This window comes from Syngnathus leptorhynchus, chromosome 7 (genome assembly GCF_054491065.1).
Source record: "Syngnathus leptorhynchus isolate UIUO chromosome 7, UIUO_Slep, whole genome shotgun sequence".
Lineage (NCBI taxonomy): Eukaryota > Metazoa > Chordata > Actinopteri > Syngnathiformes > Syngnathidae > Syngnathus > Syngnathus leptorhynchus.
The window spans coordinates 12036692-12062324 of record NC_141201.1 but is presented as its reverse complement, the minus strand read 5'-3'; the positions used below and the strand labels follow the sequence as shown (position 1 = coordinate 12062324).

Sequence of the window (25633 nt, the reverse complement as noted above, 5' to 3'; positions counted from 1 at the left end):
TTGTAGCTAATTTAAGAAAAATTAGCAGCCTCTCTTCAGCTAAAGTACCCTATCACAGTGGCCCCCAACCACCGGGCCGTGGACCGGTACCGGCTCATGGGTCACTTGGTATCGGGCTGCCAAGCTGCACAGAAAAAAAAAATATATATACATATACCGTAATTTTCGGACTATAAGTCGCTCGGAGTATAAGTCGCACCAGCCATAAAATGCACATTAAAATGAAAAAAAAAACATATATAGTAAGTCGCACCGGAGTATAAATCGCACTTTTGGGGCAAATTTATTTGTCAAAATCCAACACCAAAAACTGACATGAACCAGCAACAACAGGCTAAACGAGACGGTATGCTAACGTGACATATACACAAACGAGGAGCTGAGAACGGTCCTGACGTAATATTCAGAGTTATTCAAGTAAGTATTACATAAATGACACGTTTATCAAACCATCTGTGTCACTCCAATTCATTAAATCCATCGATTGTGCTTTATGTAAACAATGCCGCGTATGCGCTGCATATGCTGACGTCGGACCCGTTGTAAGTTGCATTTCTAATTATTCCACAGACCCATATAACAATATATAAAGTATATTTCAAATAACTATCATATTACAACAATATTATCAAACCATCTGTGTCACTCCAAATCATTAAATCCATCGATCAAATTCCTCGTTCTTTATGTCAACAACACCACGCGTGCGCTGAAGAGATCTAGTATATAACTATATTGTAGCGTTAACAAAGTACCAGGAAAGACATGGGTTTGGTAAACGGCTCTTTATTTAACAAAACAAGAGTTCATCGAGCCAACAACTACCGGGCGTATGACCGGGCGTGCGTAAAAGCCATGTCCGAGCCCCATCCACTGTCCCCGGACAGCCACCCGGCCGAGCGCCTAACCCCCGACTTCCATCCATGGAGGTGAAAGAGAACTCCTGTCGAGAAGGACCGGGCGCGCGTAAAAGCCATAATAGTTTTTCAAACCTTCTGTGTCACTCCAAATCATTAAATCCTTCAAACTCTTCGTCCTCCGTGTCACTTACAAACAAAGCCGCGAATGATGCCGGCAGTACGTGGGGCCCTTCGTCATCTTCGTCATTCCATGATCGAATCTTTGTCCTTTATGTAAACAACCGCCGCGCGTCTGACGTCACTTGAAATTCAAATTACAGCAATACCTTGCTACATTGCGGTTCGTTTATCGCGGTTTCCATTTTTTTTATTTAGAAAATTTTTGAAAAAATTCACATATAAGTCGCTCCTCAGTAAAAGTCGCCCCCCCCCCCCCCCCCCAAACTAAGAAAGAAAACGTGACTTATAGTCCGAAAATTGCGGTACACACACATATATATCGTATCTTTCGGACTAACAGTTGCTACGTCGAGTACAAGTCGCATCAGCCATAAAAACAGTTTCAAGATTCGTGTTTTTTTTTATTTTATTTTTGTTATTATATATAAGTCGCCCGGGAGTTTAAGTCACATTCTGGGGGAAATTTAATTGACAAAATCCAACACCAAGAACAGACATGAACCAGCAACAACAGGCTAAACGATACGGTATGCTAGTGTGATATAAACACAAACGAGCTGAAAACGGGCCTGACATAACATTAACAGTGATTCAAATAACTATAACATAAAGAACACGTTTATTGATTGATTGATTGATTGATTGATTGATTGATTGAACTTTATTTAGAACTCTATCAGTGCCTGTCAAATCTGACAGGTGAGCCACGCCTTCATCCATCAGCTGATAAAGATAAAGAAAGAAAGAAAGAAAGAAAGAAAGAAAGAAAGAAAGAAAGAAAGAAAGAAAGAAAGAAAGAAAGAAAGAAAGAAAGAAAGAAAGAAAGAAAGAAAGACAGATAAAGTGACTAATGATATGGATTCAAACACTTCATCGGTATTGTTACTACTCGATCTTAGTGCTGCCTTCGACACTGTAGACTTCGATATTTTATTAGAGCGTCTTAAAGGTTGTGTTGGTATTTCGGGGTCAGCACTACGCTGGTTTCATTAATATCTATCAGACAGGACGCACCGAGTGGTCCATGGCAATGGACAATGGTGTCCCACAGGGATATCAGTACTAGGACCAATTCTATTTAATATTTATATGATTCCGCTTGGGGACATAATACGTAAATATAATATTAGTTTTCAATGTTACGCGGATGACACCCTATTATATATGCCGTTATCAATGACAGATCCGCAGGACTGTTGTAATCTTGAGGCATGCCTTGCGGAAATCAAGCAATGGATGTCTCTCAACTTCCTTCGTCTGAACCCAGATAAAACTGAGACGTTGATAATTGGTCCAGCTCGTTATCAACATTTATTTAAGGAAACGACTATAACTATAGATAACCGTACTATCACTCAGAGTGATACTGTAACTAATCTCGGGGTAATATTTGACCAAACGCTCTCCTTTCAAAAGTACATTAAGAATATAACCAGAATAGCATTTTTCCACCTTCGTAATATTGCTAAGATTCGCCCAATCCTCTCGACCGGTGATGCGGAAATTATTATACATGCATTTATCACGTTGCGCCTGGACTACTGTAATGCATTATTCTCTGGTCTTCCTGAGTCCATTATCAAAAGTCTACAGTTAGTACAAAATGCTGCTGCAAGGCTGCTCTCACGGACAAGAAAATTTGATCACATTACCCCAATATTAGCCAACTTACACTGGCTCCCCCGGTCCATTTAAGATGTGACTTCAAGGTTCTTCTATTAACCTATAAATCATTGCATGGCTTAGCGCCTTCATATCTCGTCGACTTAGTTGTTCCTTATGTTTCGTCTCGTAACCTTCGTTTGCAAAACGCTAGTCTTTTAGTGACACCGAGGGCCAAGAAAATGTCTGCAGGGGCTAGAGCATTTTCTATTCGGGCTCCAGAGCTCTGGAATGCCCTACCAATGGATATTAGAACTGCTACCTCAGTAGTAACATTTAAGACACGTTTAAAGACATATTTCTATGATATGGGCTTTAATTATCCTGTAGTGGCCGATTCGGCTGGAGTTTGTTTTTGCTCCCTCTCCCCGACCCCACTCCCCCCACCCCTCCCCGGCTGGGGAGGTGGTTAGGTGACACCCAAGATGACAGCGGCTAACTAGATTCTCGTGGACCAATTCAGCATGAGGGAACTGCAGCGGATTACCCTCCTAGAGGACACTGCCAGGACAATCAAAGGCACCTCCGACAGCTCTTTGCTTTGGCCTGGACATCCACTTTTTGATTTCCATATTATGTATTTTATGTGCCCTCTTTGCATCCATTGCAGCCTGGTGATCCTGAAAGGGGGATCCTTCCATCTGTGGTCCCTTCTCAAGGTTTCTGATTTTTCCCCTGGTAGTTTTTTTTTTAGTTTTTCCTTGTCCTTTTGGGAGCCCAAGATCAGGAGATGCTTTGAGAAAAATTGTCAATTGATTGTCTATGTGAAGCCCTTTGAGACTGCTTGTGATTTAGGGCTATACAAATAAACTTGACTTGACTTGACTTGACTTGACTTGACTTGACAGACAGACAGACAGACAGACAGACAGATAGATTGCTTATAAGATGTTATGAATAGAGAGAGAGAGAGAGAGAGAGAGAGAGAGAGAGAGAGAGAGACAATGACAGAAGGGTGGCCAGGTGGAGGATGAAAGACGGAGGACGTACTGGCTAAATTTGATTAAGTGCCCATATCTATTTACAAGGTTAGAATAAACATACTTACTGATATGTGGAGCTGGTAAAATGCGAGCAGTTTTCACTGGACCATGACGCACTGAGAATAGCTCCTGGGCCTCTCCTTCTGTCTGAAATAAAATATCAGTATTAAAACCAAACACGATGCCGTTATATATCACTATGCATACAATAACTCATCAGGAAAAAGTTTCGTTTTCACCATAAGACCTATACTGCATTCATGTACAATAAACCTAATTTGCCCTGCCTTGCCTTGCCTTGTCTTGCCCTGCCTTGTGCCACAGCTCACAGCAAAAACCTTTTTTGTTGTTACTTTTTTCACAGTCGTTTACTTTACCTTTTTTTTTTTCCTTTTGTTTGAATAAATATGATTTATGATGTTACGGATTTGATCATCAATTGCAAAGTGCGGCAGAGAGAGCATATGAAAATTTGAAGTATGTTCAGTCAAAAATGAAAAGGCATTATGATCTTAAAGGTGAGTGTCATGAGTTTAGTCCAGTGATTTGGACCTGGCATTGACTTATATTTTCCCGTTTTTTTTTTTTTATCTTTGATGCTCGCTATGCTAATAATAACTGCAACTGCAAATACATAAGACTGCATATTCTTAGTTGTACTATTTAATGGATGCCAGTAAGATTGAGACATGCCCATGGAGATTGCAGAAAAAGGTCTAACTACCACCTCCAGGATTCCTACTCCTATACTCTTGGCCACCTACCTACAATAAGGGGACTCCGCCTAGCCCACATACAGTGTTGGGCAATATCACTTAGTGGAGTAATAAGTTATTTATAACATATTACTCTGTAGAAAAGTTATGCAGTTATATTACTTAATACTTAGAATCAAGGATAGTACCTTGCCACCCAGCCGCTCACTTCCATTGATACTAGTCGTTCACAGCCACACCCCCCCAATCAAGGAATCACCCGCACCTGTTCTGGCTTGTTAAGGGGACGCAACTTAAACCCGGCATTTCCAGCTGTTGGTTGTCAGTCTGTCCGTGATGCCTGTTGTGAGCTTATTGCACCTTTTCTGTCTGACTCCCATTGCCGACTGTCCTTCTTGCCCAGCTCGCCACCTGCCCTGACCATTCGCCTGTTTGTGACTATGGTCTGCTCACCACCAGCCCTGACAATTTGCCTGTTTGTGACCATGCTCTGCTTTCCCTGACCATCTGCCTGCACTAGACCATGATTATGCACCGCTCCCAGCTGTGCTGCGTGCGCGCTCTGTCGCTTGCTTCACCCGGTCAATTTCTGCCATCCACCCGTCGTGGGTGTTGACCCGTCGTGGCGCTGCCCCTTCCACCCGTTGGTCACAAGCCTGCCATTTCAGCACCCCAGTCTAGCCAGCACTTGGCACAGCATTTGGCTGTCCTGTCTTGTCGATCACTAATATTACTTTGCTTTCATATTACACATTACTCCCCCACCCCCCGCACAAGCTAAATAAAGTTATAACATCACAACTGATTTTGCCAGCTCCTTTAAGAACTGAGTACAATTTAATTGAATGAAAGTGATAGTGAACAAGTACAAACAAAACAATTGCAAAAAACAAAATAGTAAATAAAGTAAATACATAAATAAATAAAGCAAGAGCTTCTCTGACTGTGATGTTCACAATGCAACTTAATGCATGAACAATGCATTCAACAAAACCTGACAGTGTGGAGAGGTCAGACCATAGCCTATAGCCTATCCATCCATCCATTTTCTATACCGCTTGTCCCCACGGGGGTCGCGGGCGTGCTGGAGCCTATCCCAGCAGTCATCAGACAGGAGGCGGGGGACACCCGGAACCGGTTGCCAGCAAATCGCAGGGCAAACAAAGACGAACAACCATCCACACTCGCACCGAGGGGCAATTTGGAGTGCGCTATTGGCCTACCAAGCATGTTTTTGGGATGTGGGAGGAAACCGGAGTGCCCGGAGAAAACCCATGCGGGCACGGGGAGAACATGCAAACTCCACACTGGGAGGGCCGGATGTGGAATCGAACCCACACCCTCCAAACTGTGAGGCAGACATGCTAACCAGTATCTATAGTATCTCATGAAAATAAGAAATGTTTCCTCATGGGGGATTTCAACATCAACATTATCGAGTCTGAGGCACAAACTCAGTCTTTCCTGAATAGTCTGTCTTCTTTCTGTTTTAAGTCTATGATTTCTAAACCTACAATAATAACAGAAAATTCAGCAAATAGAAAACAAATTTACCAACATACTTGACAGAGATCACTTGTCTGGAATTCTATGCTCAGACATCTCTGATCACTTTTCCATATTCTCTATTACCTCCTCACGAGCAAACACTTCTTCCTACTGGGAAGCTGATGGACACGTATGGACTTACCAATCAACAAACAATTTCCAAGTTTAAAATGCAAGTTCAAAATAGTAGTTGGGATGCTGAATTAAGGAACCCTGATCCCCAGCAGGCATACACCATATTCTTGGAGGAACTGACCACTATAATTATTCTTTTCCGATAAAGAACAGAAGCTTCAAACGTGAATCTCGTTCAAAGCCTTGGGCTAGTCGGGCAACTACTAAATCTCTTAGGCAAAAGAATAAACTATACAAAACATTCATCACTAATCCTTCATCTATGAAATATGATAAGTACAAACAATATAGAAACAAAATTAACCATGTGATCAGAGCTGCAAAAAAGACACATTATGCCAATGAAATAGTCAAAAACAGCAAGAACATGAAAGCCTTGTGGTCTACAATAAAGGAAATCCTGAATAAAAAGAAATCATCCGATTAATTTCCCTGGGTTCATAGTAAATGACAAGCCTTTATCAGATCCCAAAACAATGGCCTGTAAATTTCATGAATTCTTCACAGAAATTGGACCAACTTTAGCCCGACAAATTCTACAAGTACTTGATAACCCAATTAATTATATGGAGACTATATGGAGACTCTGCAGCTTTTACTCTGACCCCAGCCAATAAACAAGAGATTCATGACATAATTTCATCTCTTAAAAATACTTCTGGTCATGATCAGTTTGACTCCAGACTTGTGAAAGAAGTTGCAATGTGGATTGTGAAACCCTTATGTTAGATTTTTAATTTGTCTTTCTCAAAGGGCATTGTTCCACAGGAACTAAAATTGGCTAAAATTGTACCAATCTTTCAAAATGATGACCCGACAGTTCTCACCAATTATCGCCCAATATCCATTTTACCTGTCATGTCTAAGACCTTGGAAAAACTTGCCTACAATAGAGTGTGTAGCTTCCTTGATAATCACAGTACACTATATAAACACCAGTATGGCTTTCGTAAGTCTCATTCAACATACATGGCTATCTCTCTTAACAGAGAAATTATACAAAGCTCATAATATGAAAGAATACTCTATTGCAGTTTTCCTTGATTTATCCAAGGCATTTGACACAATAGACCATGAAATTCTCTTATTAAAATTAAAACATAAAACATTGCCAGCTACTTGAAAGAGAGGAAACAATATGTCTCATTTAAGGGCTTTGACTCCCCCCAGTTAGACATCAAATGTGGAGTCCCACAAGGTTCCATTCTTGGACTCCTCATATTTTTAATTTATATTAAAGATCTCTATAGAGTCTCTCACCATTGTCAACCATCTTATTTGCTGATGATACTCGTGTTGTTTATTCACACAGCAATCTCGAACACCTTCTCTCAGTAATAAACAACGAATTGCAAACGTTTTCTCAGTCGTTCAAAGCAAATATATTGTCTTTGAATAAATAAAAAACAAACTTATTGTTCAACAGTGGGAAAAGTTGTTTGGGCAACAAAGATGTAGAGGTCTTGATTGACAATAATTTAATTTCTTTATGTTCATCTGTCAAATTTCTGGGCATACTAATTGATGACAAACTGTGCTGGAAACCTCATATTACTACAATATCTTCTAAGATTGCTAGGAATACTGGTATTTTGAGCAAACTACGGCATACTTTGGACAGAAAAACAACTCTGATATTCTATTCCTCCCTAATCTACCCATATATCAATTATTGCAGCGTAATTTGGGCCAGCACTCATCCTACCAAGTTGAATCGCATTTATTGTCTACAAAAGCATTGTGTCCGAATCATTCTACATGCTAACTAGCTGGCTCATTCACTACCGTTATTCCAGGAACTATCAATTCTCAGCATATACAGGTTAACTTTTTCCACACAGCTCGGTTTGTCTTCAAAGCAACCCACAATCAGTTCCCCAGCACACCCAATATATTTTACAGGAGAAGGGAAGACTATCACTGCCAATTTATTTATTTGTTGTTGATTTATTTGGGTTATTTGCTTATTACTTATTCGTTGCTCTTGTCTGTTCGTTTTTACTCTTTGTGCTATTTGATGTAAGTGTTGTGTACTGTGTCTAGTCACCGTGGGACGGTGGGAAACGTTTCGATCTCACTGTGTGCCTTGACGTGAAGAAATTGACAATAAAGCGGACTTTGACTTTGATAACACCAGAAATAAGGCTAGACTTGTCTTGCCCTCCATAAAAACGTCCCTGTCCAAATGTAGTCTTCATTTCAGGGGTCCCAAAGTATTTAATGAACTTCCTATCCATTTCTTTGACCTTTCGTCCAACATGTTTAAAACTGCTGTTAAATGACACATTCACAAATTACATATACCTGAGTTATGTTGCTTGTTACCTTGGCTACTGTTATTATTTTGCTTGGATGTTGCTATTATTTGTTTACTACGGATTTATTAACATTATTTGTTTATTATTACCATGTTTTGGACACTCGGGTGAAGAGAGGGGCGGAGCTGTCAAGTGATCACCACCTGGTGGTGAGTTGGCTCCGGTGGTGGGGGAAGATGCAGGTCCGATCTGGCAGGCCCAAATGTATTGTGAGGGTCTGCTGGGAATGTCTGGCAGAATTCCCTGTCAGGAAAAGCTTCAACTCACACCTCCGGCAGAGCTTATCACACGTTCTGGAAGAGGCGGGAGACATTGAATCCGAGTAGACCGTGTTCCGTGCCTCCATTGTTGAGGCAGCCGACCGGAGCTGTGGCTGTAAGGTGGTTGGTGCCTGTCGTGGCGGCAATCCCCGAACCCCCTGGTGGACACCGGCGGTAAGGGATGCCGTCAAGCTGAAGAAGGAGTCCTATGGGGCCGTTTTGGCCTGCGGGACTCCGGAGGCAGATGACAGGTACCGGATGCCCAGGCGGAACGCGGCTTCGGCGGTTGCTGAGGCAAAAACCCGGGCGTGGGAGGAGTTTGGCGAGGCCATGGAGAACGACTTCCGGACGGCTTCTAGATAATTGTGGTCCAACATCCGGCGTTTCAGGAGGGGGAAGCAGTGCACTGTCAACACTGTTTACAGTGGAGATGGCGTGCTGCTGACCTCGACTCGGGACATCATGAGTCGGTGGGGAGTGTACTTCGAAGACCTCCTCAATTCCACTGACATGCCTTCCATTGTAGAAGCAGGGCCTGGAGACTGAGGTGGACTCTCCAATCTCTGGGTTCGAAGTCACTGAGGTAGTTAAAAAACTCCTCGGGGCAAATGATCTGGATGTTGTTGGGCTGTCATGGTGTTGGAATAATCTCGGGGAAGCCTTGGCCTGCCAGACCAGGAGGCCTCATCTTTTACGAGTTTACGACTCTCCTTTGAACTAAGTACTTCCTATTCAGTTCAAGGAATGTCTTTTGATCCCCGTCAGCCTTATGTATCCTTCCTGTCCTTATGTTACTTTTGTGTTTGTTTTGTAAGAAGCCTTCACTAACAATGAGCAGGGCTTCTTTGTATAGGCAAGATGTTTTTTGTTTAGTTTAAAGGGACTTCATTCCTTTTAGTTAACTGTAGCTTTGATTCATAGATTGTAGATGATTGAAACTGTTTATCTTTTTTAAATGTTATATACAGTTTGAAGTAGTCACATAAAGGTTATCCCATATTTACTCAATGTTCGTTTAAGGAACTGCATACCAGTACCTCACATTTACTGAATATGTGTTGAAATGATTCGGTAGGACTAGTTCAGTGATGTCCAAAGTCCGGCCCGCGGGCCAATTGCGGCCCGTTGTCAAATTTCATCAGGCCCGCAGCCTCTGTGATAAAATCTTTAGTATGTGGCCCGCCGCCATTGTTGACCAGCGCTTTAATACACGCGTACCAAAGCTATTTTATATTTATGCCGCAGAAATGTAATCTCGCGCGACCCGGCGTGATTTGACAGCGAGAACATGACTCCAGCTGTCCTGCTATGCGGAGCATGCGCAAGTCAAATGCGGAAATAAACCCGTTGTAAAAAGGGTACGCGCGAACTGGCTGCGTGAACCCTGTGTTAAATGTTTATGAGGCGAAAATAATTTTAAACTTAAGGTATTTCATACAGTTTGTTCAATGTTATCGTATTTTATGTATTACTTATAACTCCTGTTTAAAATGTTCATGAGGCGAAAATAATTTTAAACTCATGTAAATTTAAGGTATTTCATACAGTTTGTTCAATGTTATCAGACTCTTCAGATATGAATGAAAGGCAGAATTTGTGTTTTTAGAGTTGTTCACATCTGCCTGAGTGGCTTATATTTGGTTATTTTGTCATTTAAAAAATAAAGACAATTGGGAGAATGAAATTTGTTTTATAACAGTGTTTATTTGGATGAAATTGTAGTTAAAAAAAATGCCTGAAAAAATACTGGCCCCCGGGCCCCTTCACTTTATCAAATCTGGCCCTCCTTGCAAAAAGTTTGGACACCCCTGGACTAGTTACTCATTATTATTATGTGTTGTGTTAGTTTACCAAGAAGATAAACTTAGCAAAGGTTTAGTGCATTGCTCCACAGGTAAGCGGCATTCAACGTGCTTCAAAGTTATCTGATCATAGTCGAGGAGATGTCGGCCTCCCATGGAGAAGACAACTGGTTGGGTGAAGAGATCAGACTCTGCGACTCCACTGCGGGGGGCATGGGCCGACAAGTGCTAAATCACACCACACTATATTCCTTAGCTAATCAGTGTTGCTACAGCCACGATCTCCCCTCCCTTTAGTGTAGCAGCGCCTCTGTAACCAGGGCAACCAAAATATTAAAAAGAGGAGTATGTTGAGGGGGAACTGAGAACTGATGGAGATTGTAACTGAGCTTCCTTTCTCTATCGTTCTCCTCGCGAGTAGACTCATCCTGGTTGTCTTCTCCTCTTTGTTCCAGCATGTGATTTAATGATCTGACACATGGCTGAAATGCCTCTACAGCTGGATTGGCAGACTGGGGTGGTGGTTCCCCTCTTTAGGAAGGGGGACCGGAGGGTGTGTTACAACTATAGAGGAATCACACTCCTCAACCTCCCTGGCAAGGTCTATTCAGGGGTGCTGGAAAGGAGGGTCCATCGGGAGGTCGAACTTCGGATTCAGGAGGAGCAGTGTGTGTTAGGGTTGAATAAATTAGGTTGATCATAATATTATGTTGGTTTGTAACCTTTAATAAAAGTCCCAATGATCATCGTCACACACACATCTGGATGTGGTGAAATTTGTCCTCTGCATTTAACCCATCCCCATGTGATTTTTGATCCATCCCCTGGGGGAGAGGGGACCAGTGAGCAGCAGCGGTGCCGCGCTCGGGAATCATTTGGTGATCTAACCCCCCAATTCCAACCCTTGATGCTGAGTGCCAAGCAGGGAGGCAATGGGTTCCATTTTTATAGTCTTTGGTATGACCCGGCCGGGGTTTGAACCCACAACCTTCCAGTCTCAGGGCGGAAACTCTACTACTAGGCCACTGAGCTGGTTCATTGGTAATAATTAACCTTGTCCTTTCTTAACAAAGTAGTAGAACAAAGTGCTAAGATCATTTGTACCGATTGACCAGCTGTAGAAGACGCAATCAACGTTGTTCTGTCTACTCATCGTAAAACAACCCCTGCTATGATTTGATCAGTGGCCAGGGGTTTCACCCCCATCCTGCCCACTCACGCCCCCACCCTGTTTCTCTCAATAAAAATGCTCTTGTAAGAGGCCTGAGTGGGACCACATTCGATCATCGCTGTATGCACAGCGACGAATGACTCCCCACTTGCAAGCGCTTAAAAAGGTCATACTGTCTCCCGTTGTGGTTCTTGCAAAAATAAGTTAGAGTGAGCACCACTCTAACAGTGTGGCTTTCGTCCTGGCCGTGGAACAGTGGACCAACTCTACACCCTCGGCAGGATCTTCGAGGGGGCATGGGAGTTCACTCAACCAGTTCACATGTGTTCTGTGGACTTGGAGAAGGCGTTCGACTGTGTCCCTCGGGAAGTTCTGTGGAGGATGCTTCGGGAATACGGGATGCAGAGCCAACTTATAAGGGCAGTCCAGTCCCTGTATCACCAATGCCAGAGTTTGGTCCGCATTTCCGAATCCAAGGCCATGGTCCTTGGTCGGAAAAGGGTGGAGTGCCCTCCCCGGATCAGGGATGAGATCCTGCCCCAAGTGGAGGTGTTCAAGTATCTTGGGGTCTTGTTAACGAGTAAGGGCAGGATGGAGCGCGACATCGACAGGCGGATCGGTGCAGCGTCAGCAGTAATGCGGACTCTGTACCGGTCCGTCGTGGTGAAGAGAGATCTGAGCCAAAAGGGAAAGCTCTTAATTTACCGGTCGATCTACGCTCCTACCCTCACCTATGGTCACGAGCTATGGATTGTGACCGAAAGAATGAGATCCCGGATACAAGCGGCCAAAATGAGTTTCCTCCGCAGGGTGTCCGGGCTCTCCCTTAGAGATAAGGTGAGAAGCTCGGTCATCCGGGAGGGACTCAGAGTAGAGTAGCTGCTCCAGATGAGGTGGCTCGGGCATCTCATCAGGATGCCTCCTGGACGTCTCCCTGGGGAGGTGTTCCGGGCATGTCCCACCTGTAGGAGACCTCGTGGATGACCCAGGACGCGCTGGAGAGACTTTGTCTCTCGGCTGGCTGGGGAACGCCTTGGGATCCCCCGGGATGAGCTGGATGAAGTGGCTGGGGAGAGGGAAGTCTGGGAGTCCCTCCTAAAGCTGCTGCCCCTGAGACCTGACCCCGGATAAGCAGAAGAGGATGGATGGATAGATTTTTACCATCCCTTTGTAATTACATTGATTTCAATCCTACTTAAAAAGGTAGATTAAATGATTGAGTTTATATTTTTTATAAAACTTTCTTTAATTTTCACGTGAAATCCGAGGGAGACACCTTATAAGCCCGTCAGGGTTTCTAGTCTTCCTTGCGCATGTCTTTATTTTCTCTAAGTTTTTTCTTCATATGACATTTGTGTTATTTTGTGTGTGGTAAACAAATTAAATGAATTAAAAAATGAAAAATAAACAACGCGCCTATAGCCTATATAAGATAAAAATATATATAACGCAGCAGTCTCTATGACTTTGTCCTGTCTGCCGCCTGCCCTGACCACTCGCTTGTTTCTGACCACGTCCTGCTCACCGCCAATCACTTGCTTGTCCCCAACCACGACCTGCCCTTACGCTCTGCTGCGCTGTGCGCTTGCTTTGCTATCCTTTTCCCCTAGTGGGTGCCAGCCATCCGCCACCCAATCACCCCGAGGAAAACAAACAGGAGCGACGCTGTCATTTTTGTTCACCGATCCCGCTCTGGCAGCGCCGCCACTCCAGTCAAACCACTGCTCCAGCACTCGTTCCCCCCATCCCTAACAAGAGTCTCTCACGCTGCACTTGGCTGTTCGGTTCTGTACACAACGCTTTTCAATTTCTTTATCTGATAATGGTGCCAATGTGGGGAAAGCAATTCAGATCACAGGTTGGCCTCACCTTTTCTGCTTTGCCCAGGCCCTCAACTTAAGAGTGAATAGTGGCATGACTGCAATAAAAAAAAATTGTGAAAAAGCAAAGACGATTGTTGAATACATGCACAAAAGCACAGTTTCCAATGAAAAATTGCGAGCCACCCACAAATAGTTAGGCTTGCCAGAAGCTCAGTTGAAGCAAGACTACCCCACAAGATGGAATTCAACGTTCTATCTACATGATCCCAAGCACTCTCATGAACAAAGATGCAATAATAACAATTTTAGGACTTACAAATCCAAGATTATAAATCCTAACACCAGAAGAATGGGAGGAAATAAAGCAAGCCAGTGACATTTTGAATTCCTTTGAAGAAGTCACTAGGGAAATAAGCGGCCAGAGGTATGTGTTTGATAATAATTTTGAAGAGTAATTTTGCATGTAATCATCCATCCATCGCTCCTGGGCGGATGGATGGATGGATGGATGAATGTATGTTCTCTAGATACATGCCAGAAGAACTTCAAACTACCCAATCCTTTTTTACAGACATACATCCATCCATCCATTATCCGTACCGCTTGTCCCCACGGGGGTCGCAGGCGTGCTGGAGCCTATCTCAGCAGTCATTGGGCAGTAGGCGGGGGACACCCTAAACTGGTTGCCAGCCAATCGCAGGCCACACAGAGACGAACAACCATCCGCATTCGCACTCACACCTAGGGACAATTTAGTCTTCAATCGGCCTACCAAGCATGTTTTCAGGATGTGGGAGAAAACCGGAGTGCCCGGAGAAAACCCACGCGGGCCTGGGGAGAACATGCAAACTCCACACAGGTAGGGCTTGAGGTGGAATCGAACCCGCACCCTCCTAACTGTGAGGCGGTCGTGCTAACCAGTGCCCCACCGAACCGCCCTTTTTTTTTTTTTTTTTTTTTTACATTTGAGGAAAAAAAAAAAAATATATATTTTCAAAGACAAAACAGATGTTTGAATTAAAAGAGCTTCAAAAACATTTCACAGTACGGTTTGGTAAACTTGTTAGCATGGGTTTTATGCTATAGTTTATCTGAATAACTCTTAAAATATGATGTTGACATACCAGGCACGTTCTCAGTTCATTGTTTACGTGTCATGTAACTTTAGCATACCGTACAATTATTTAGCGTTTTGTTGTCTCTATTCTATTTTTATTTTAAATTGCCTTTCAAGATGACGTGTCTGTTTTTGATGTTGGATTTTATCAGATAAATTTTCCACAAAAAGGCTACTTAAACTCCAGTGTGACTAATATATGTCTTGTTCTTCTTTATTATGCATTATTATTTATTTATTTATTATGGAAATCTGTGCTGAGCAGCTGGCACCCTGGAGCTGTGTGAGGTGCCCTCGTGCTTCAAGAGCACCACCATCGTTCCAGTGGCCAAGAATTCCGCCATCACAGGATTGAATGACTACAGACCTGTCGCTCTGACATTTGTGGTCATGAAATCTTTTGAGAGATTGGTGCTGAACCACCTGAAAGATGCTTGACCCCCTTCAGTTTGCCTACCGGGCAAACAGGTTGGTGGATGATGCGGTCAACATGGGACTGCACTACATCCTGCACCACCTGGACACCCCAGGAACGTACGCCAGGATCCTGTTTGTGGATTTGCGCTCGGCGTTCAACACCATCGCTCCCGACATCCTCCAACAGAAGCTCATCCAACTCGCGGTGCCTGCCTCCACCTGTCAGTGGATCACCAGCTTCCTGACCAACAGAAGACAGCGTGTGAGGCTGCGAAGCATCACATCTGACACCCGGACCACCAATACTGGCGCCCCTCAGAGGTGTGTCCTCTCCCCACTGCTCTCCTCTCTCTACACCAATGATTTTTCCTCAGGTAACTTTCCTGTGAAGCTCCTGAAGTATGCAGACGACACCACTCTCATCGGACTGATCCCGGACGGTGATGAGACTGCGTACAGACAGGAGAGGAGGTGAAGTGGCTGGTCCACTGGTGCAGCCAAAACCACCTGGAGCTGAACCCGCTCAAGACCGTGGAGATGACAGTGGACTTCAGGCGAGACCCTTCACCACTTTCACCCCTCACCATCCGCAGTTATACTATACTCTCCTCAGAGACCTTCAAGTTCCTGGGAACCACAATCTCTCGAGACCTGAAATGCACCGGCCACATAGACTCTGTCCGGAAGAAGGCCCAGCAGAGGCTGTACTTCCTGAGACAGCTCAAGAAGTTCAACCTGCCGCGGGAGCTGCTGAAAACTTTCTCCACTGCCATCATCAAGTCTGTCCTCTGCACCTCCATCACTGTCTGGTTTGGATCGGCCTCCAAACAAGACAAGCACAGACTGCAATGGACAATCAGGACTGCAGAAAAGATCATTGGAATCAACCTCCCATCTATCCAAGACTTGTCCCTGTCCAGGACCAGAAAACGTGCAAGCAACATCTCTCCAGATCCTTCTCACCCAGGTTACAGTCTGTTTGAACTACTCTCCTCCGGGCGGCGTTATAGAGACCTGTACGCCAAAACCAGCAGACACAGAGACAGCTTCTTCCCCCAGGCTGTTGCTCTGATGAATTCACACCACTCTTAGAGTCTCAGAGTCATTGCTGTGCAATAACATCCAGCTCTCCACACCTTTTTTGAATTGTCAACACTGTTTGTACTATGTGTCCGCCTGGTCAGACTGGAAGAGGGACCCTCCCATCTGTGGTCTCTTCTCAATGTTTCTCATTTCCCCTAGTGGAGTTCTGAGTTTTTCCTTGCCCTCCTGGGAGTTTAAGATCAGCGGATGTTTGAGAATATTTGTCATTTGCCATTTTTCACATGTCCTGAGTGTTGTTAGTCACCTAAATGTTGAACAGAGACTGTGATGCACCTGAGTCAAATTCCTTGTTTGGCACGCTCAAACATGGCGAATAAAAAATCTTGAATCTTGAATTTTATAACTGGTGCAACTTGTACTCTGGAGCGATTTATAGTCTGGAAAATATGGTAATATCACAAAAATAAAATAATGCGCTAGACACAATACAATAAACTACTGAAATGTTACTTTTGTAACATGTTACTTTTATAATAGGTAACAAATGCTCTCCCCTTGAGATTCGTTGAGAAGCTCATTCATCTGGGAGGCACTACTATTCTTCTCTACGCATCTTGAGGAGCCAGATGAGATTGGACACCTCCCTAGTGGTTATTGTGTACTCTAACACAGTTTGCTTGTTACACTGCATTTAAATAATATAAAAACCAATACAACTCTCATTGTTTTTGTTACATGCAGTTGAACCTCTTTCTACAATTATTAATTATTTTAAATTTTATTTGACAATAGCTGAGTGAAGCTGGCGGCTCGGTGGTGCAGTGGGTAGCACATCCGCCTCACAGTTAGAAGGGTGCGGGTTCGATTCCACCTCCCGCCCTCCCTGTGTGGAGTTTGCATGTTCTCCCCGAGCCCGCGTGGGTTTTCTCCGGGCACTCCGGTTTCCTCCCACATCTCAAAAACATGCTTAGTAGGCCGATTGAGCACTCCAAATTGCCCCTAGGTGTGAGTGCGAGTGCGCATGGTTGTTCGTCTCTGTGTGCCCTGCGATTGGCTGGCAACCGGTTCAGGGTGTCCCCTGCCTACTGCCCGATGACGGCTGGGATAGGCTCCAGCACACCCGCGACCCCCGTGGGGACAAAGCGGTTCAGAAAATGGATGGATGGATAGCTGAGTGAAGCACTCATAATACTTAAGGAATGGGGTCGAAATACAAAAAGTCCTGCCTAGCTACAAAAACAGATATGCTCAAACCTCATTGAATAAAGCACATAAGCAGTCAAGTATATTCACATATTAAATCAATAAAAGAAACATTTTAAGCAGATAATTATACCTACACACCAAATCAATAAAGAAGACATAACTAGACATTTTTGATAGGTGGTAATGACAAAGGTTTTTATAACTTTATGATCTGATATGTATTTCTAAGCACTTTGAAATAACAAATGTTTTTTGATATATTGCCTGAATAGCTTAATGACCCTTAAGGACCTGTTTAATGCATGCCTGATGATTTTCTAAATCACGAACACTGCCTAAGTCGTCTAAAAATGTTCAGTACAGTGGAGCCTCGGTTTTCGAAATACAAAAAGTCCTGCCTAGCTACAAAAACAGATATGCTCAAACCTCATTGAATAAAGTACATAAGCAGACAAGTATATTCACATATTAAATCAATAAAATAAACATTTTAAGCATATAATTATACCTACACACCAAATCAATAAAGGAGACATAACTAGACATTTTTGATAGGTGGTAATGACAAAGGTTTTTATAACTTTATGATCTGATATGTATTTCTAAGCACTTTGAAATAACAAATGTTTTTTGATATATTGCCTGAATAGCTTAATGACCTTTAAGGACCTGTTTAATGCATGCCTGATGATTTTCTAAATCACGGACACTGCCTAAGTCGTCTAAAAATGTTCAGTACAGTGGAGCCTCGGTTTTTGAACGTCCCAGTTCTCGAACAATTCGGTATTAGAACAAAATATTCGAGATTTTTTGCTTCGGATTTCGGACAAAATTCGGTTGTCGAACCTCGCGAGATGAGCCGAGAGGACCCGCATGCCAACTGACTCGGTTCGTTATTACATTCTCGTTACTCTGAGGATTGCATCAACTGTAATCATGCCTCCAAATGAAGCAAGCGGGAGCAGTAAAACCATCCTAAAACACAAAGATGCTCCTAAAGCAATGCGACAGTGAATTAAGCTCCCTGCGCACTGAGGTCCACTTAAATTTTGGAAAGTCCCTCTGTCACAATAATGCGACTAGCGCTGTGCAGTTGCGCGGTCGGTGACGCGCTACGGTTGCGCGTTCGGTGGTGCGCTGCAGTTGTGCGATCGGACAAAATTAAACTTCCTGCGCACTGAGGTCCACTTAAATTTTGGAAAGTACATCAGGACTTTAAAAATATTTTCTAAATTTCAGCGGCCGCTCTGTCACAATAATGCAACCAGCGCGGTGCAGTTCCGCGGTAGGCGACGCGCTACGGTTGCACGTTCGGCAGTCCGCTGCAGTTCATTATTTGTAATAGGAAAACATGATTCGTAGTTCGAACGATTCACTTCTCGAACAGCCTTCTGGAATGGATTGTGTTCGAAAACTGAGGCTCCACTGTACTTGATTATATCTTATGTTTTGACTAGTGCTAGACGGCAGTTTTTCGATTACTACTGAACGTTTTGGACAGAGGGAAATATTTTGCCTAACAAAGAAAAGATATGGTAGGAAACATGATTAAACTAAGAATATGATGACGGAAACAAGTACATGGAGTATCAAAAGAACAAACAAACAAAAACATGATAAGTGGTGAGTACAAACTTTGCATAGTCAGGGAACATTAATAAATCGATGATGTCACAGCCAAAAGCTCACGTAATCCCGTACAAAATGACACAATTGAAAGAATGATGAATGGGCGGTGTGTGACAGTAGGCGAAGTGGATGAATGTGCAAGAATGGTTTACAGGAAGGACACTTGGAGATAAAACCGGTAGAGGTGCCAGAGGAAGAGCGGCAGGAGGAAAACAACCAAGAACCCGGCCAAAGGTGATCGCCAAGGACGAAAGACGGGATGGAAAACAACACACCCACACACACCGAATCACCTATAAAACCCAACCCCACGGAACCAGCTCTCACCGAACCAGCACCCACTCCCATGGAATCAAACGCTCCTGCGAACTTGCCACATCCCCTGACTCATCACCCATCAAACTCGCCCCACACTGGCACGTGCAACTGGATATAAGATGACCAAAGAACCTTGCCTTTTCTGAATGGAGACTTTCTGCTCTTGAGCATGGTCGCATGAAAGGCCCAGCGCTGTATTGTACTTTCCTGAAAACAGAGCTTTCTTAACAAGAATTGTGATTGAACTCAACCAACCTGTGAAAGTCTAAAAAACATTTCGGTGTCTTAGCCTTTTCCTAAAACTGAAGAAATAAAACGAGCATGCGGAGAGTAAATTGGATAACAGGTGATTGCCTATGTCTTTTGCCATGAGGCGCGGATAGCGCGCTTCCCAAATTGTGCGCAAAAATCCAACAGTACTCCAAATAACATGTTCTTTCATGTTAGGGTTTAGGACAAAACTCTCTGACACAATATAAAACATAATTTGAGGAATGCAAATGTAAGAGTCTGAAATGATAACACCTTTGGAAAAAGTGGGGTTAGCGGGTTAGCGTAACTGTTTTCTCTTCTTATATTAACACCTATACAGACAATTTGTCACAAACACCTCTTATCTTCTGGCAGTTGACAGGTCTTTGTTGTAAAGCAAGAGTAATCTACTATCACCTCTGTCAGCAGCCATACAAGTTAGAATCCTCATATCTGAGTGCACAAAAGTGTGAACAAGTGTATGTCTGTACTCTGCAACGCCATTAAAAAAGGTGTTGCTCGTTCACCCACTACTATAAATACTTCACAAACCACTTAGAGCTAGAGACCATGGCACCGTGGCGCAATCTAAACATGGGCAACTTAAATTTTATATGAAATTCTAAGGATCTTGACCCAGTTCATGTTTTCTTCATTAGGGTGTGTAAATTTTGGAAGGCAGAACAATCGTCTTCTGCTGTACCATAACAATAAATGGAGATATGCTGTAAAAAAAATGACAATTCTGTTTTCAAGACAAAGGGTCAGAGTTTTTCTTTAAAGTGACTAACACTATGCATGTGAAGTTAGGCAAGACTTTTGCATAGTTTGGAATTTAAAAATATTCGAACGAAGGTGAGTAAAGGTAGTAGTTATACAAGTGTTTAAAGCAGGCATGTTCAAAGTCCGGCCCGAAGCATTGTGTCATAAAATCAATAATGAGTGGCCCGCTGGCATTGTCGCCAGGGAGCTGCGCTCCCTAGAGCGAGCCACAGAAATGAAACTCGTCCTAACGGGAACGCGCACATGAGCCAGCGCTCATGATCGGTTGCGAGCGTGTCTCCTCCGTCCCTTCCCAGTTCACACGCACACAAGTGTCTGTTTGCAAGATAATCAGTGACACAGACACTTCCTCATTCAAATCTCCACACAGCAAGGACTAAGGCGACGCTAAAATCAGAGACGCTGCAAGTGACGCTGCACAGGGAAAGGCAAAAAAATACACGGACTACTGGTGACTAGTACTAACTCTACACACTACTACACGTCCGCGCCGCCCACTCACAGTGATCGCAAACAACAAAAAGACTATGATTATTTTGTGATTATGAAGTAATTATTTGTGTATGAAGTTGAAATAAAAAGGATAAAATGGAAAATTGTTTGATTTGGATAAAAAATCTGACATGATGCAACCTGGCCTGTTTACCGCAGTCACAATCACCAATACCACCCTTCTTATTAATACAACAATAATAGTAAAACAAACTTAATGCAGCTAATAAAGAATTCATTAAACTTTCATAAAATTGTTCATTTGTATTTAATTTATTATTATTGTAATCTTTAGCTTTTCTGGTAGTGCAATTGACAACAGATTCTCATTTGCAATATCAACTTATCTGCAGACAGCAAAGGATATAGTTACATATTTACAAGTTAATTTACAATGGTAATGGTTCGAGTAATCTCTGTGTGAATGGTCAGCTCCTATACATTTTCAACCAACCAAATCTGGCCCTCACCAGATTTTATATATTTGTAATTGTAATTAAAATGATCGTATATGAGATGCAAAGGATTATATCTGAGACATATTGATGACCCAAACCTAGAAAAAAGGCCATCAATTTGTATTACTATTATTATTATTTTTTTTTTCTTTAACACCACCTATCCTATTTACTGAACCACTATACCTATCCTGAAAACACCTTGAACTGGCGCTAGCCAGTAACAGTGATCGCAAACAACAAAAAGACTATGATTATTTTGTGATTATGAAGTAATTATTTGTGTATGAAGTTGAAATAAAAAGGATAAAATGGAAAATTGTTTGATTTGGATAAAAAATCTGACATGATGCAACCTGGCCTGTTTACCGCAGTCACAATCACCAATACCACCCTTCTTATTAATACAACAATAATAGTAAAACAAACTTAATGCAGCTAATAAAGAATTCATTAAACTTTCATAAAATTGTTCATTTGTATTTAATTTATTATTATTGTAATCTTTAGCTTTTCTGGTAGTGCAATTGACAACAGATTCTCATTTGCAATATCAACTTATCTGCAGACAGCAAAGGATATAGTTACATATTTACAAGTTAATTTACAATGGTAATGGTTCGAGTAATCTCTGTGTGAATGGTCAGCTCCTATACATTTTCAACCAACCAAATCTGGCCCTCACCAGATTTTATATATTTGTAATTGTAATTAAAATGATCGTATATGAGATGCAAAGGATTATATCTGAGACATATTGATGACCCAAACCTAGAAAAAAGGCCATCAATTTGTATTACTATTATTATTATTTTTTTTTTTTAACACCACCTATCCTATTTACTGAACCACTATACCTATCCTGAAAACACCTTGAACTGGCGCTAGCCAGTAACAGGCCACATACAGAGATGAACAACCAGACACACGTACACCGTCACTGAGCGGGAATCGATGCCACGCTGCCCGCGCATAAGCTAGGCGAGTGTACCCCGACACAGTTGAAAATATAATAATAAAAAAGTGACTTAATCTTGACACCGAATCTATAATTACTGTATAATAACTATGTTTCCAGTCTTCCTCAGATGCGTCATCCGATGTGCTGCTGACATGTCATTTATCAGCTGGCTTGGCAGATCTGGCAAAGTCGGCTCGGCATGTCTCCCAAGTTGGCCCCCCTACCTTTGGTGGTCCTTGGAGAAGGGAATCCTAGGTGTGTGATAGGGTGTGCGCCCCCTCGTCCCGGTTAATGGTCCCGCTTGCATGCTTCCTGATATTGATGGCCTCTTTGATCCATCCATCCATCCATCCATTTTCTGAACCGCTTTGTCCCCACGGGGGTCGCGGGCGTGCTGGAGCCTATCCCAGACGTCATCGGGCAGTAGGCGGGGGACACCCTAAACCGGTTGCCAGCCAATCGCAGGGCTTGATAAAACATTGCAACATTAATAACATATATCTTGCCTAGTAAATATCAATCTTAACACAGACGAACAACCATCCGCACTCGCACTCATACCTAGGGATAATTTAGAGTCTTCAGTCGGCCTACCGAGCATGTTTTTGGGATGTGGGAGGAAACCGGAGTGCCCGGAGCAAACCCACGTGGACACGGGGAGAACATGCAAACTCCACACAGGAAGGGCCGGAGGTGGAATCGAACCCGCACCCTCCTAACTGTGAGGCGGACGTGCTACCCGGTGCTACACCGAGCCGCCTGCCTCTTTAATCCAACTCTGTATTTGTTTGATTCTGATATGATGGTTTTTCCCCCTGTCCCAGTCCATGATGAGATTATTTCTCCTGGAGTGAATTGTGATGGCTGATTTGAGATTTTCCTGTTCTGCTCTGTCTTTTTGTGTCGGTGTAAACTGCCCCGCTGTCTCCTTTTCGCATTCTTTCTGATGTTTATTTTTCCTTATGCTGAATAAACTGCCTGTTTCCCTAATGTACGTATGTTTTGTTGCATGACTTGCATGGTATTTCGTAGATGACATTGCATTTTTGATCCGGTGTTATTTTATCACGCCAGCTCAGTGGCGCACTAGTCAGCACGTTCACCTCACAGTTAGGAGGGTGCCGGTTTGATTCCACCTCTGACCTTTCCTGTGTGGAGTTTGCATGTTCTCCCCGTGCCCCGTTCCTTCCACATCCCCAAAACATGTTTGGCAGGCCTGCGATCGGCTGGGAACCGGTTCAGGGTGTTCCCCGCCTACTGCCCCATGACTGCTGGGATAGGCTCCAGAACGCCCTTGGGGACAAGCGGTATAGGACATGGACGGATGGATGAATAAATACATTTTTAAAAATCCCATACAACACAATAGGGGGCTGATAATAATCGTGCCTCACTATTTTAGCTGCAAATTCATTTGTGTTTTTATACATCTCAAAGTTTATTAGTATTATTATTCATATTCCCCATTCCAAACATCCGTCCACTTTTCTGACAGCTACACTTTTAATTTTCATACTATCTTTTAGCATTGCAAGTCCTGTGAAAAGTTATTAACACATCACAAGCCACTACAAAGGGGGTGGCGGGCCACACACTAAATTCAACACCGCATTTACTCACATTTACACAATATGATGTTTGATGCTGGCAGTGTCTCTGTGGTGGATGTTCATGACCAGGAAATTTATGGTCCGGTTTATTTCCTCTTCGAGTGTGAATTGCATGTTGCCAGTGTTGTCCATGGTGTTCAGATGGTTTGTGAGTTCTTGCGTGTGTTCAGTTTGTATTTTCGTCGACGTATCTTTTCCAGAGTGTGGGTTTACAGAGAGTGGGTGCTGTGCGGATGGCTTTCATTACCAGGTCCTCCATGAAAAAACTGCTTATTATTGCAGATAGGGGGTATCCCATTGTGAAGCCTTCTGTCTATCTGTATATTGTGTTTTTAAAATGAAAATAGGTGGATTTTGCAACGAAATTTAGTAATGTGTTGATGTCACTGACTGTCAGGTTTGTGCGTCTCTTGAGGGTCCGGTCTTCCTTGAGGCATTCTTGTACAATGTGTAGTGTGACATCAATGGGGGTTTTAGTGAATAGTGAAACTACATTATGAGAAATTAGGATTTTGTCTCTGTACCGTTATATTGTTGAGTTCTTGTGCCAGTTGTTTTGAATTCTTGCTGTGGTGTTCTGTTGTGCTGAGGAGGGTTTTGAGTATTTCAACTAGTGATTTGGATAAATAGAAAGTGAACGATTCGATCCTGTCAACTATTGGGCGTAGTGGGTTTTTTTAATGTATTTTTTGAGTACCATATATCCGGGGGGGCTGACGTTAGCGATGGGTATGAGGTGGTCGTATGCATCCCGTGTTATTTTGTTGCTTTCTAATATGGGGTTTTTAATCTTATTTTCTTTTCTTCTGTTGGGTGTTTTTCAGTATTTGGTATGTCTCCGTCATTCAACATATGCTCCATCTGTTATTTGTAGGTTTCCGTAATAACTGTGGTTTTGCCTATGTCTGCCGGTAGGATGGTGATTGTGTCCCGTTTGAGTGCGTTGACTGCCTTTTCTTTTTCCTTTGTGAAGTTGCTGTGTGGAAGTTTGGATGATTTGAGGATGCCTGCGACTGTATTCCAGAGTTCTGCTTTCTGTCTCTGGTCTTTATGACATGCTAGTTCTGTGGCGAGTATGTATTCTTCTTTGGGTATTTCTTTGGGTGTAATGGCGGAGTTTAGACCTTTTGTTAGCACTGTGGTCTTCAAGTGTTCTTTTACTTCTTCCTCTATATCCTGTCCCCCATGTAGTAGTTTTTCAATCTGTCCATTTCCTCTTTAATTTGCGCATTGATTTTGTCATTCTGATTCACTCTCTGACGAGCCCTTTTTTGTCAGGTCTGCCAAGCCGGCCAGCTGATAAATGACATGTCAGCAGCACGTCGGATGACGCATCTGAGGAAGATTGGAGACATAGTTGAAACTGACAGCAGGTAACATCTAGAAAATGTTCACTTGTCTAAACAAAAGAACTGCCTTATAGAACACACAGAGACATGATGAATCTTATTGAAATATAAATAGTGTATGATTGACCACTCAAATTTATAATAAGTACACCTCTGTATAACACTGTAGCCGAATAAACATGTCCTCTGGGAAACAAACTCCCCCCTGGGATCGCTATTCCAGCACCTTCACAATAAACATACTGTTGCATGTACACTTTTCATTCAAAGGATTATGTAAAAAACTTTACAGGCAGTAATTACCTCTCCATCCATCCATTATCTGAACCGCTTATCGTCACAAGCATCCCAGACGCGCTGGAGCCTATCCCAGCTGACTTCAGGCAGCAGACAGAGGACACTCTGAACTGGTTGCAAGCAGGGCACACATAGACAAACAACCATTCGCACATACACAATAACCTTACAATTTTGAGTTGTCAATCATACATTCTTAAACTTCTGTCACCCATGCATATTGCACAAGTACGTGGTGGTAA

General features: G+C 42.9%; 1 protein-coding gene across 12 annotated transcripts in view; it reads right to left on the bottom strand.

Moving 5' to 3' along the window:
- The window catches only part of bcas3 (BCAS3 microtubule associated cell migration factor), a 211359-nt gene that overhangs the window by 148042 nt on the left and 37684 nt on the right, over positions 1–25633 (bottom strand). For 11 of the 12 annotated variants that reach the window (XR_015066690.1, XR_015066691.1, XR_015066692.1 and 8 more), the window contains exon 6: positions 3751–3832. Coding sequence is in view for 8 of the 12 variants with exons in the window: in XM_085916434.1 (XP_085772560.1) it covers positions 3751–3832 (82 nt within the window). In the remaining 4 variants the exon portion in view is untranslated. Of the gene's footprint in view, positions 1–3750; positions 3833–8491; positions 9898–25633 lie in introns of those variants that run through there. The other variant, XM_085916440.1, reaches the window with a different exon arrangement.